Below are 12,067 nucleotides of genomic sequence, written 5' to 3' on the forward strand. Positions count from 1 at the left end.
AATCTTGTGTACTACCTGTTCTGACCCTTACATTTTTCACTTATAACTACAGAAAGCAAACAAGAAAATAATCAAGCAGCTGCTTACATACGAACTAGTTCACATTTCTTTGGTATTTTTAGCACTCTTAATAGGCAAAAGACTTCAACACTTCTCCAAAGACCACAAACTAGTTTCCAGAACTTAGATACTTTAGAGAAGGTGGCCCAAAATTGCAGAAAGTTTCACTTGCTTGAAAATGTTGTGTACTTTAAAAAAAAAAAAAATATTGCTCAGAAGACGATCCTGGATTAATAAATTGATCTGTCAATGGCAGAGCAGCAGACAGAAAATATCTGTTCAAACTTAAGATAATCCATGAGTACAAATATTATTATAGCATGTTTTCAGAATCCCCCTGCCTTAATTTCAGGTATGGGGTCTTAACAAATGTTATGGTTTTAACACAGGCACGCTCTTTATTTTCCTTTTCCCCTAATAGCAGCTCACATTCGTATTTATTTTAAAGAATCCTATCTTTCTGTATGGATACAAACCTGTTCTTCTTCTGTAAAAGGTACAAGTGCCAGTGGTGGCAGGGGCTCCTCTTGTAAAATAGGCAGAAACTCCTTATCCAGAAGGTCTGAAGGTATCTGTATGAAAGTAAACAATTAGTTGATATGCCCAGGTAATCACAGTTCAGTGATAAAGCAACGTGCACCCATTCACACCACATTTTTTACCCTGTCAACTCTCAGCACCCAGTACAGCACTACTTCCAATAACATAACTGGAGTGGGTGCAACTCCACTAAGAATTTACTTCTCCAGAAAAAGTCTTCTAGACAAAATATCTGACACATTTACCATCCACAGCTAAGCTGTGTAAAGCATCATATGCACCAATGCTCCGAATTGCACACAAGTCCAACGCAAATCTGGACAAGGTGAAACTTTCAAATGGCAAACAATTCTTTTCTAAGTGCAGTGCAAATTTGTACATGGATTTTCATTTAGTATATTAGCAGAATTCACATACATTGTCTCTGAGGTTGTATTTGATTTTAAAATCAAGATTTCCAACTTACAATCAGCAAAGAGAAGAAAAAAGTAAAATAAAATTAAGCAATGAACACTAATCATGATTTAAATACAAATGAATTTGAACACAACTTTTAATGGCATGTCCATCAAAAGATGCATCCTTGAGCATGTGGACAAGCTGCATTACTGCCAAGTGAGTTCTGATGATGCCAACAGAGAACACTGCTCCAAGAATACCTAGCTTAAAACAGAAGAGAGAGAGAATTCTGACAAGTTGAAGTGTGCCCTCAGGTTCTCATGGAGGGCTCAATATGGAGCTGCAGCAGGGGAGGCACAGGCTGGATCTCCAGAAAAAGCTCTTCTCTGAGAGGGTGAACAGGCACCAGAACAGCCTCCCCAAGGAAGTGGCCATGGATTGCTGGAGTTCAAGAAATGTCACAGAATGGCTTAGGTTGGAAAGGATCTTAAAGATCACCCAATTACAATCCCCCTGCTGTGGGCAGGGTGGCCATCCTCTAGATCACACTGCCCAGGGCCCCATCCAAGTATCTCCACTCAAGGATGGAGCACTCACAACTTCTCTGGAAAACACCCTCAGTCACAGCATCTGATTTTTGGATGGTTTTTGTGTGGTGTCAGGAGTTGGGACACTGAGTGCCCTTGAATCTGTGCATAAGCAATGCAAGGCCCCCAGCACTGCACAAGAACACCAGTACATTCACAGAAGAGGTGTGCATACACCTCTACTAACAAAGCTAACCTGCAAACTGCTCTCACTGTCCCTCCATGACTCACAGGTAAGGTTCCTGGAGGGATTCAGACTCTCAGGTCACTGTGTGCCTGCTGCACAATACACTAATCTTCATTTATCCCATGTTTACAAACACAGCAGCAATGACTCCTTTACCTGAAATACCCTCAGAAAAATGATATCTCTGCCAATGAGAACCTTCACTTGTAATTCAAGTAGGTGAAAGTTAGTTTTCTTTTTTTCCCCACGTTGTTGTACAACACGTGTTTGTGAACTTCACTCCCAGAGAAATGATGAGGAATGCTGACTGGGCCGTTACCTGCTAAACTTAACCGTGTTCAGTGAAAATAAACAGGGGGCTCTCACTTTTTTTTTTAAGTGGTGTGTTAGTGCAACTGATTAACAGAATTTCAAGTTGAATCAATGAATTGTTTTAATTATATTAAATAAAATGCTACCAAAGCAAGAAAATCTGCTTGGTTGCAAAGGGACTTTAACCCTCAGTCACTTGTTGCAATAGATTTGATTAAGACAATGTAGGTGGGGTGTTTTGACCTAAGGAGTTCAGGAATCTCCCCGTCAGAAGACAAGAAGAACAATTAACGCATTAGGAACGGGATCAAAGGAGCAACAGACCTCTTCAGTTCTCTGCCAAGGGATATGAATTTGTGCCCATAACCATAAAATACAAATAACTATCTCTAATCACAAGATTGTGCACACGCCAGGCCTTCTTCCTCTTCCTGCTTACCTTATTATCCTTTACAAAAAGTGCCAACATTTCTTCTCTCCCATAGCGATAGTCTGCTAGTTTGTACTTTGGCAAAGCTGGAGACAGAGGAGGGGATGTCACACTCCCGCCACTGGACAAAGCTCGCAGCCTAGGGAAGAAAAGGCAGAGGAAGCTCTGAAAGCTGATTTCAGGAGAATGCTTCTTCCTCTCTGCTGTAACCTCTCCTCACATTTAGACATTGGACACAAAATAAATCCAGTCCTAAAAGCAAAGCAAAGACATTTACGCAGTCTAACTGCAAAACACAAACTTGATGCTTCAAGAAGAATGAAATAGCTTTCCTCACTTTTCCGGGAGCCGCAAGTAAAAAAGAAAATAAAGCATGTTTCATATGCACACAAACACCTCCATGAGCACTTCAGCCCCCTGAAGAACTCAATGCTGACTACACAGTGAAGCAGCTCTGAACTACTTACACTAGGTCAACAAAATTCAATTATATATATATATATATATATATATATATATATATATCTGCCTTCCATACAAAAGACTGAGAACAGGTATTTTTCGGTCAAAGTCAAAATTCTTACCATGCAAACATTAATCTACTCTAAGGAAAAAGGGTGAAACATTGAACAAAGTTTAACAAACAACAGATTTTACAGTGAAGTTTCTTCCTCTATCATTGAAATCTCTGAAAGCCAACACTCCAGGTTCGTTTCGCAGGAATTGAAATGAATGCCGTTTTTCACCATGCAGGCCACACTTCATTATTTCTGTACACAAGCTGTACAAAACAGCCACACTTTCAAAGACATTTCAAGCTAACTCACAACACCACGTACACTCACCAGTGAATTCGGGCTATCTTACACAGGCAAGCTACTCAACACCTTGTAGACAGGATCTGATTGTTATACAACATTACACCCAACCCATCGATGACTGGATGTATGCCTGGCCATAATGAGACTAATTAATCGATGGATTGGATATAATGTCTCATTCTGCCCAGCCATTTCCTCAGCCAGCCAACCACCCCACACTTTCCAATTCGAGGAACATTTCACAAACGGTGCAAGTCAAGACAAAAGCAGCAGACCATTCTGTGCAGCCTCCTCTGATGTGCACCTTAATCAAGTATAACACTAGAAACTATTTTCAACAGTTTCAAAATTGCCAGAAAGGCAGGCAGGCTAATCTAACATACTGATCCAACACTTATTTTCCACCTAAGCAAGGAAGCATGTTCTGTGGGTTATTTTCTAAACTGCATAGAATTTTTAAGTCACAGAATGGCCCAGGCTGCCCAGAGCCACATCCAGCCTGGCCTTGGATGCCTGCAGGGATGGGGCATCCACAGTCTCCTTGGGCAACCTGTGCCAGCCTCTGTATGGAAAAAAAAAGTCCAACTGCTGTTTCTTTTTTTAGTTTGGTGCCACCCAGTGGCAATTTCTTTACACACCACATCCAAATGAAAGATGTCTGGAGGGGCATTAATCAGAGGATTAGATGGCTCAGTGTAACCTCCAATGCCAATCCAGATTAAACATGACCCAGAGAGTTACTATTAAGAAGTGATACAATACCATAGGGGACACCCTGGAGTATACTGCAGCACAAGATAGTCATTAAAAATCTTAAAGAGTTTTATTCCATTATTCCTAACTTATATGGAAAATAACGTCTGGGGTTTGTTTTTAAATGAGTTCTCTCTCCATCCCCACCCCCTTCTTTTTTCCCCATATAGCCACAGCTTTCTTCCATCAATGAATCTCATAATGTCTGTCTGCTACACTTCAGCACAAGATCTGCCCAGTGGGTATATTTGTAGATAAAGTCATTCTTAGCATTCTTTTAATCTAACTAAATAGACTGAGTTTCTCCTTGCCTTTGGGGCAATCGTGTCTTTCTTTAATACCCCACTATTTCTGTAGATTATGCATATAATGTAAATGCAATAGTCCTACCATGTGCTATGCAGCAATTGTATTTTCTGTAATCATTCCACACTCATTTATACATATAAGGATCCCATTACTCTTTAGAAATCATACCAGCTGAAGTCTTGTTTGCAGTTGCAGCCAATAATTATTTAAAAAATTGGAGCAAATACTGAAACATAATCACACTTGTGCAGTCAGTCGTGGGCCAGGACAACGCATGCCAGACAAACATCAGTACAATTACACAGTGTCACAGATTCATTTCCCTTTAAGCAGCTGACTACCTGTGGCACTTCTCTGTATGGAAATGCAGGAAGCGATGACAAGGCACGCTTGTTTCGTGTATATTCACACTGGGAAAAGAATGCTTGCTTATGTACAGAGTTCATTCCATGAAGGACAGGGTAAGAATTTCCTTATTAGTACGTAGCACATGGAAGAACAAACAAGAAAGCTGTCTAGCACACTTTGTGTATTCCTCTGAGATCACAAGCATTACTCCTCTCTCAGTACTCGCAGCAATGTGAATGGTGTGCACTACTGTCACATGCAACACTTCATAGACTGTACCACTTCAAAGAAACATGAAGGCTAGCTTTATAACACTGCTTTCAGTCACCGGTCAGAAACTGCAGCAAAGCAGTAGGGAACTACAACAGCATGATGTGCCTTTCAGTCTCAGGACATACTTAGTTCCAACAGACAAAAGTCACAGTGTTTTTTAAAATGACAAACAACTCACCATTCAGGCCCAAAGTTCAGTGTCTGGGTTTCTGCTGCCATTGTTTCTTGTTCTATTATTTTTTAAAAAAGCTTGAACCTGAAAAATAAGAAGTGTTGCCATGAGAACAACTGGATTGATACAGTCCTCCAGAAGTCTCCTTCCAAACAAGAGCACATCTGGTCATGCAAAGAACAGCAGAAAATGACTACTGGATTTTGTTAATATTATTTTTACGGTACCCATTTCAGCTCCCTAACACAGAATAATTTACTAGAATTGATGCAGTTGCTTCTATAGCATCCTCCGGTCCAAATGCCTCTTAGCAGCTCCAGCAGGACACTGGATCAGTGGTGTCTGAGGACACTGTTTGCACAAGCAGCCTCTTGGCAAATCAGTGATTACCACAAGGCAGCCAAACATGGAGAATTGGGCGCATAATCCTCTCCTGTGAGAACAGTAATGCTTAATTAACAGAACTGTAGCTTCCTGACAATAATAAGATTTAGAAACAATCACTAGGTTTACAGCAAGACAGACTTGCCAGTCGAGTGTCCGAGTATTCGAGCTACTTCCACTGCTCACTCTTAAATAATAAGCTTCCTTACAAATGGGCATAAGCCAATGCTTGACATTCTCCTAAATCTGCAAGGAGATGCCAGGATTTCTCTCATTCTTAGCTTTATTAAGCAAAAAGGTGCACAACTTCAGACATTGCTTACTCTCATTGCTCCCTATTAGCCAGGTTACTGCAGGCCCTAGTGGAGGTCAGGTCAAAGTTCCTACGTAACAAGGGCACATGGACAGGGGCAGATAATGGCATGCTGGACAGGCAGGAATGAGAGCAAGGGAAAGCTACCAAGTTCTGTGAGAAGCGAGTCCAGCCCAGCTCTAGAGAAGTGACTTTTACAGTAAGAAAATAACAGCTTCCCTTCCAGCAACAGCAAACAAATACGAAGAGGAAGTTTTTGTTTCAATTTCAACATCAAGCACACTGTAGCCAAAGTCCCTCCCCACAATAGCAAAAAAGGATTGGAAGCATTACCTACAGAAACTGGTTGATTAGACTTCAAGAACCATAAAGACAGATGGGAGGGAGGGAGCTTGGCTGTATCAGAACTCTGTTCCTTAATAGACCTAAGGATTAAATAAGGAGCTTGGTAAGTTTGTCTTTACTTTGCATGAAAAGATGATGGAAAAGGAAAAAAAAAAAGATGGGCAGATAAAAGCAGGAAAAGGGCATTAGCTACTGAAGAAGAGAAAAAGAAAACAAGAGTAAGCATTTTTTAATGCATATGCTACTGATATAACTATACTAGAGGCCAAAAAATAATAGCCTGAAAGTTACAAAATGTCACGAAATGCTAAAACTGCTTGGGCAAACCTCACCCAGCTCTTTTGGACATATACATAACAACCAGCTGCAAAAACCCCTGCAGTCTAAACCTACCAGGCAACATTTGGCTCACGTGTTTTTACTACAGATCAGATTAATTTTGTCCATCCTTTCTATACAATTTACATACAAATCAGTGTTGTCATTTCCCCAGTAAAGCTACATAATAAAATGGGACTATTACCACTACACAGACCAGAAAGTAACAATTAAAATCCAAGTATCCAGGTAGTCTCACAGGCCTCATCTGAAATGATTTCAGTCTGCTCTGAGATGCCCCCTTTTTTTTTTCTTTTTTTTTTTTTTAAACCACCAACAGCTCAGGAGAATACTGAAGGTAAATCTGCTCATCAGCTCTACAAAACAAGCTACAAAGGTGAAGTTAGGTTCCTAATGGAGATATACAACAGCCATATACGTGACAAATACCTTGGGACCACTCCAGCTAACTACTGTGCACGGTTGGAAGAGCTCTAATGATTCCAAGCAGCACTGCTGCATTGCTTTTGCCCCTTTCCTTCCTGCAAGGCCTGAAATCCTCCTGCTGGAGGCTGGGGAGTTCTGGAGAGAAGCCTTGAGACAGATAACCCACGTGGACCAGCGGAGAAGCTGAGATCATTAGCTTCTAGCTAACTGAAGTTAGTTATCGGTAATAAAAGAAAGGCTGGCACTGGTGTCAAACTGCAATGAAAATGCAGCTGAAGATATGAAAGGAGAAAGCAATAAAAAATGGTTCAGGGGGCAGATTACAAGTCACGGACTCCCCCTGGCCTCAATCCCTCTTCAGCCTTCCCAAAAACAGAGGTCCCTGTTCCATCTCTCTCTATCAGACTCCTCAAAGCCTGACAGCCTCACCCCACTGTGCTGCAAATTGGCCTTGTCCCCCATTTTGACCACAACACTGATTTGGGAAGCCCTTCTCAGATGCATTCAGCGAGATTACCTTCTCCCTAGGTAGGACTGCATTCGTTTTGAATTGAAAGCAAGACACCTGTAAGTGGATGAAAATGTAGCTGAACAAGAAAAGCCCAGAGCAAACCCCATCAGAATGGCAGCAATAAGTGTAAGATGTGAATGTACACTAATAGATAATGCTATCAGAGGTAAGTCAGACAAAGATACTACAGGCATAACAGTGCTAAAAGAAAACTGCTGAAAATGGGACACTACAGAGACAGGCAATGATTTGGGAGGAAGGGGCAGAGGAAAAGCAGCCTGGAGAGGAGCCTCTAGCAGGCAGCACACACAGTCAGCAGGTTAACAAGCAGCCCTACTAACTGGAAAGGCAAGCAGGGACAGAGCATGAGGCGCTGACACCGAGATGGAGGAGTCAGCGTGGAGCAAGAAAGGGCGAGCAATGGAAAGTTATGACCTGATCGTTCATTCCCTTTTCATTAGTTAGCCCAAGGAAAAGGCATGGATGTATCAGGTCTTTATTATCTGGTTAACTTTCTTAGACTCCAAACTTCAATATTAATAATTAAAATGTTAATTTTGGTCTTTAGAAGAGAAACTTATGCTGCCTCCTTACTCATCAAGGATGACAAATCACAAAAATGAACACAAACCGATCACACTTCCTCCCTGATGTCATTTGGTGAGGGTACAGCCCCTTCTTGAACTGCAGCAGTTTTGCAAATGAAGCTTTTCTCCCAATTAATGTCTACTGATTGAGGAATCTGCATAACCACAAACAGCAAGAGCACACAGGGAGCTTTAAGCAAGAATGTGAGGTCACGATGTGATTAAATATCACTGCTTGGGCAACACTACCTGAAACTTCCCAGCACTCTTTCAAAGGGGAACCTCTTCTCTGAGACTCTTAAATCAGATCAATCCTGGACCAAGATGCCACTGCAACCCTATGAACAGCTGCAGTTTGCCACAGCAGTTTTGGGGAAAATGCCACAAACCAGAATTGCTACACAAACTGGGAGTGAGACCCTGCTTTCCTGGGGCAGCACTGCAGCCACAGACCCACCAGCAGCACAGCAAAGAGTTGTCCTATCAGCCCATCTCCAGCCCATGCACTGGGCAGGGAAAAAATACCCTCATTTGTCAGCAGCTCAGTACTTTGGAAGTCAGAAGTTCAGCCACTGAGCACACACAAAACGTAATCCAATAACATTAAGCCATTAAGTGGCTTTCACTCACAATTTACAGGTAATATTATAGGCAGACAAGCTGCTATCAGCAGCATTAATTTCATTGCTTTGCTGTAGGTACGATATTAAAGCGAGCCTGTCCATTTTTACATTATTTTTCATGGCTTCTATTAGGGATCTCACAAACGCATTGAACTTACAGCAGTGTCTGCTTCAGACAAGCCAGAACTTGATCCTACGATAGAGACATGCGTGTTGAAACGCCTGAGATTTTAGTTGGAAAAAACCTAAGGCAGTTTTAGAGATAGTGTGGCACAAGTTTGCCCCAACGTCTGCCCTGTTAAAACGTACCGGTACCTAACAGCCATCCTGGCCAAAGGCTGGCAGTCAGAAGTTCTGAGGTATTTGAACTGCCACGTTTTCCAGACCTCGCACCACCTCAAGATTTTATGTACAACTGCCGTTAAGGTTTGCCCATTACTCACAGGTGTAGAATCACAGGATTGCTCAGGTTGGAAAAGACCTTAAAGATCATCGAGTCCAACCACAACCTGACCGTCCGACCCTAATTAACCACATCCTACCCTAACTAACAACCCTCTGCTCTATCACGGCCCTGAGGTACTTGAGTTAAGATGTGCAGCCTATGTTAAGCTCCCACGTTGCCATGACAGAGCTCAGCCCGTTTGTACACACAGCATCCTGTCTCACCAAAACGCCTGGCTGGTTCAGGTACAGACCAGCTGATGGTTAGCGTTCCACGCAGAGACCCAGCAGTGACTGCACTTAGGTCTTCCCACCCAATCTTTCCTATGATTAGAATAATTAAACAAGATCCAGACTTCATTGCAATTTACACCTTTGCTTGCTTATTTTTTGTTTTCATTAAGTTGGCAACAAATAGATGACATCCTTCCTGCCCATCCCCACCTCATTCTGATATCAGCAGCTGTCTGAGATGGTTGAGAAAAGCATCCTTCCCTTCCAAGGTACTTCTGCTATGGCAGGTCCCATTTGCACTGAGAAACTGGCTAAAAAAGAATTGGAGAGCCGAAGAACACAGCGAAAGTCTAATGCAGGTAGATTCAAGAGCAAGGCATTAGGTTTTCCTTAAAGTTGGGACAGGAATTTCACAGCAGGGCTCCACTGTGCAGCAGCTACATCGCATCAAGACGATCCAGCTTCACCTTCAGCAATCGGTAAGAAAGCATTCAAGCGGCAGATACTACAGCCAATTTCACTGCCTTGAATTCAAAACCACACGGATTCACTGAGCATCAGTACTGATTTTCACTGGTTTCTACAAGTTTCAGCACAGCAGTAAGCAGGATGACTCAGGTGCTACGCTATCAATCTAATATTAATCATCAGCTAAAGCAGGCAACACTGATCAAAGGACACTGACAAAATTAAGGCCAACCAACCTTATTTATGGAATAAATTTATGGAAGACATTCAAACAAAACGTACTTTAAGAGCAGATATTTCATTGCTCCAGTAGGTAAATAAATTCTAACATCTCCAGGACATTTCAATTAAGAAGAAGGCTAAAAAAGTCCGAGTCATTCTCAGTGCCCGTTAGGTCTCAAACCACCATGACCTACAGTGTTGTTTCTCTTTGTGCTTTTAAGCCTTCCCTCACAAGAGAATCCAAAATTGATCACAGAATACAAATTATCCTCAAAATACAAATATAAGAGGCTATCCTCAACTTCTGTAGAATTTCTAACGTGGGCTTACATCACTTCTAAAACCTAAGGCTCACAAAAATAGGTATGGTAATGCAAGTGACACATCATCAATAAAACCATTATGAATTATTCAATTGCTCTGCCCAGTATAGCAGGTTGCACTTAATAGGCCCAAGCATCCCATCAAAAGACTCACAGGCAGAAAATGTAAGCGATACACAACAGATGCAAGGCCATTCTGGGAAAACAGCCTTTAGACCAACCTCAGGTTTATAACAACAGGCAGCTGGAAAGGAACACGACAACACTGAGCTGAACACCTAACACAGAACACTGCATAAATACAACACAGATTAAATTCACTTTGTATCTGCCTGCTGGAGGAATAGTGTTTTCAGTTCTGCTCTCAGGAAGGCAAGAAGGCTGATAAATCAGAGGGTGCTCAGAAACAGATAAAATGTGGCAGATAGGCTCCACGAAGGAGAACAAGAGAAACAAAGTTCTATTTATTGAGCTTCAAGAAAAAATTAAGAAATATCTTGCTCAGACAGTGAATGATCATGCAAGCAAAAAAGACCCAAGATCATCCAGATAAATGACTGAAGTGAGAAATTCAGAGATAAGCAACAGTCAACTGTTTCCAGGTCAACACTGGATGATTTTCTAAAAGGTAATTTTCTGCTTAAGCTAGAACATCATCAGCAAATACATTACTCACACTATGCAAGATGCCAGACGAGTCACAGCAGTCCCTTCTGACTTCCCAGGTCTTTATGCTGATAAAAGCAGTGAATTTTTCAAATCCTATCTACCCACACTCCAAGAGGAAGTTTTTCCTAAAGGAATCACATCTAATCCATCAATTTCTCCCAAAACTGTGCCTCTATAAAAGCTGCACTTACAGATCTCAACTCATAAGCTCACTGTCCCAAATCACTGCAATAGCATCCCTGCCTCTCAGCAATCTCTGGCCAAACGTTGCCCACCACATTCCCATGCAGTAGGAGCTCCTGAGCACCTTCTGCTCGCTCAGTCCACCCTCAGCTTTCATGGAGCACTGCAGCCTGCAACATGCAGCACCACGGCCCATAGCAAATGCAAAAAGCAGGCACTAAGCTACGCTGAGACAGAATGACAAAAGCCTGAGGAGATGTGCACTTCTAACAAAACCAAACCAAGGAACATTAAACACCACTTTTACAGATGGCTTCCTTTCCTACCTCTGAATCTGAACCTTGAGGTCAGAAGGAGCAGAGGGTGAAGCACCGTTTGCTTCACCTGAACACAAAAGACACGAAAGCTGTCCCAAGTTTGCCAGTCAGCAGGCAGGATGACCTCCACCTTTGTGACGGGGCTTCAGAGAGCAGTGATTCAGCTGCAAGCGGAGTCAGAGAACCACACCCTTGGCCCTGCCACTGGCTGGAACACAAACCATTTCTCATTCCAAGTCCTGTCCCAAAACCCTGCCAGCACTCCGTCTTCCAGCCGAAAAATCACTTTCACATCTGTCGCTACCTTGTACGTAGAAAAAATTCTGCTAGGTACATCTTATTTAGCTTGTTTCATTCCACAAACTGTTACAGATCAGGATGCTCAGCCTGTCTCCTTCTGGACAAGCACTTCACTCCCAGTTGCCAGACTACAGGAATGCAACCCAGAACTCACTGCAGCCTTTCTGTCCTGCTTATCACACACTGTA

The 12,067-nt window shown here is 42.2% G+C and overlaps 1 protein-coding gene across 19 annotated transcripts in view; it reads right to left on the bottom strand.

Moving 5' to 3' along the window:
- GIGYF2 (GRB10 interacting GYF protein 2) overlaps nucleotides 1–12,067 on the bottom strand; it is a 73,076-nt gene that overhangs the window by 56,205 nt on the left and 4,804 nt on the right. For 10 of the 19 annotated variants that reach the window (XM_052687356.1, XM_052687372.1, XM_052687373.1 and 7 more), the window contains 4 exons: nucleotides 6,222–6,313; nucleotides 5,198–5,275; nucleotides 2,525–2,654; nucleotides 537–632 (listed from right to left, as the gene is read on the bottom strand). In XM_052687356.1, coding sequence (XP_052543316.1) covers nucleotides 537–632; nucleotides 2,525–2,654; nucleotides 5,198–5,238 — 267 coding nt within the window. In that variant the 5' untranslated portion in view covers nucleotides 5,239–5,275; nucleotides 6,222–6,313. Of the gene's footprint in view, nucleotides 1–536; nucleotides 633–2,524; nucleotides 2,655–5,197; nucleotides 5,276–5,450; nucleotides 5,625–6,221; nucleotides 6,314–12,067 lie in introns of all 19 variants that reach the window. The other 9 variants (XM_052687360.1, XM_052687359.1, XM_052687362.1 and 6 more) reach the window with 3 other exon arrangements.

Source organism: Tympanuchus pallidicinctus, unplaced genomic scaffold (genome assembly GCF_026119805.1).
Source record: "Tympanuchus pallidicinctus isolate F22 unplaced genomic scaffold, pur_lepc_1.0 scaffold22, whole genome shotgun sequence".
In the NCBI taxonomy this organism is placed as follows: Eukaryota; Metazoa; Chordata; class Aves; order Galliformes; family Phasianidae; genus Tympanuchus; species Tympanuchus pallidicinctus.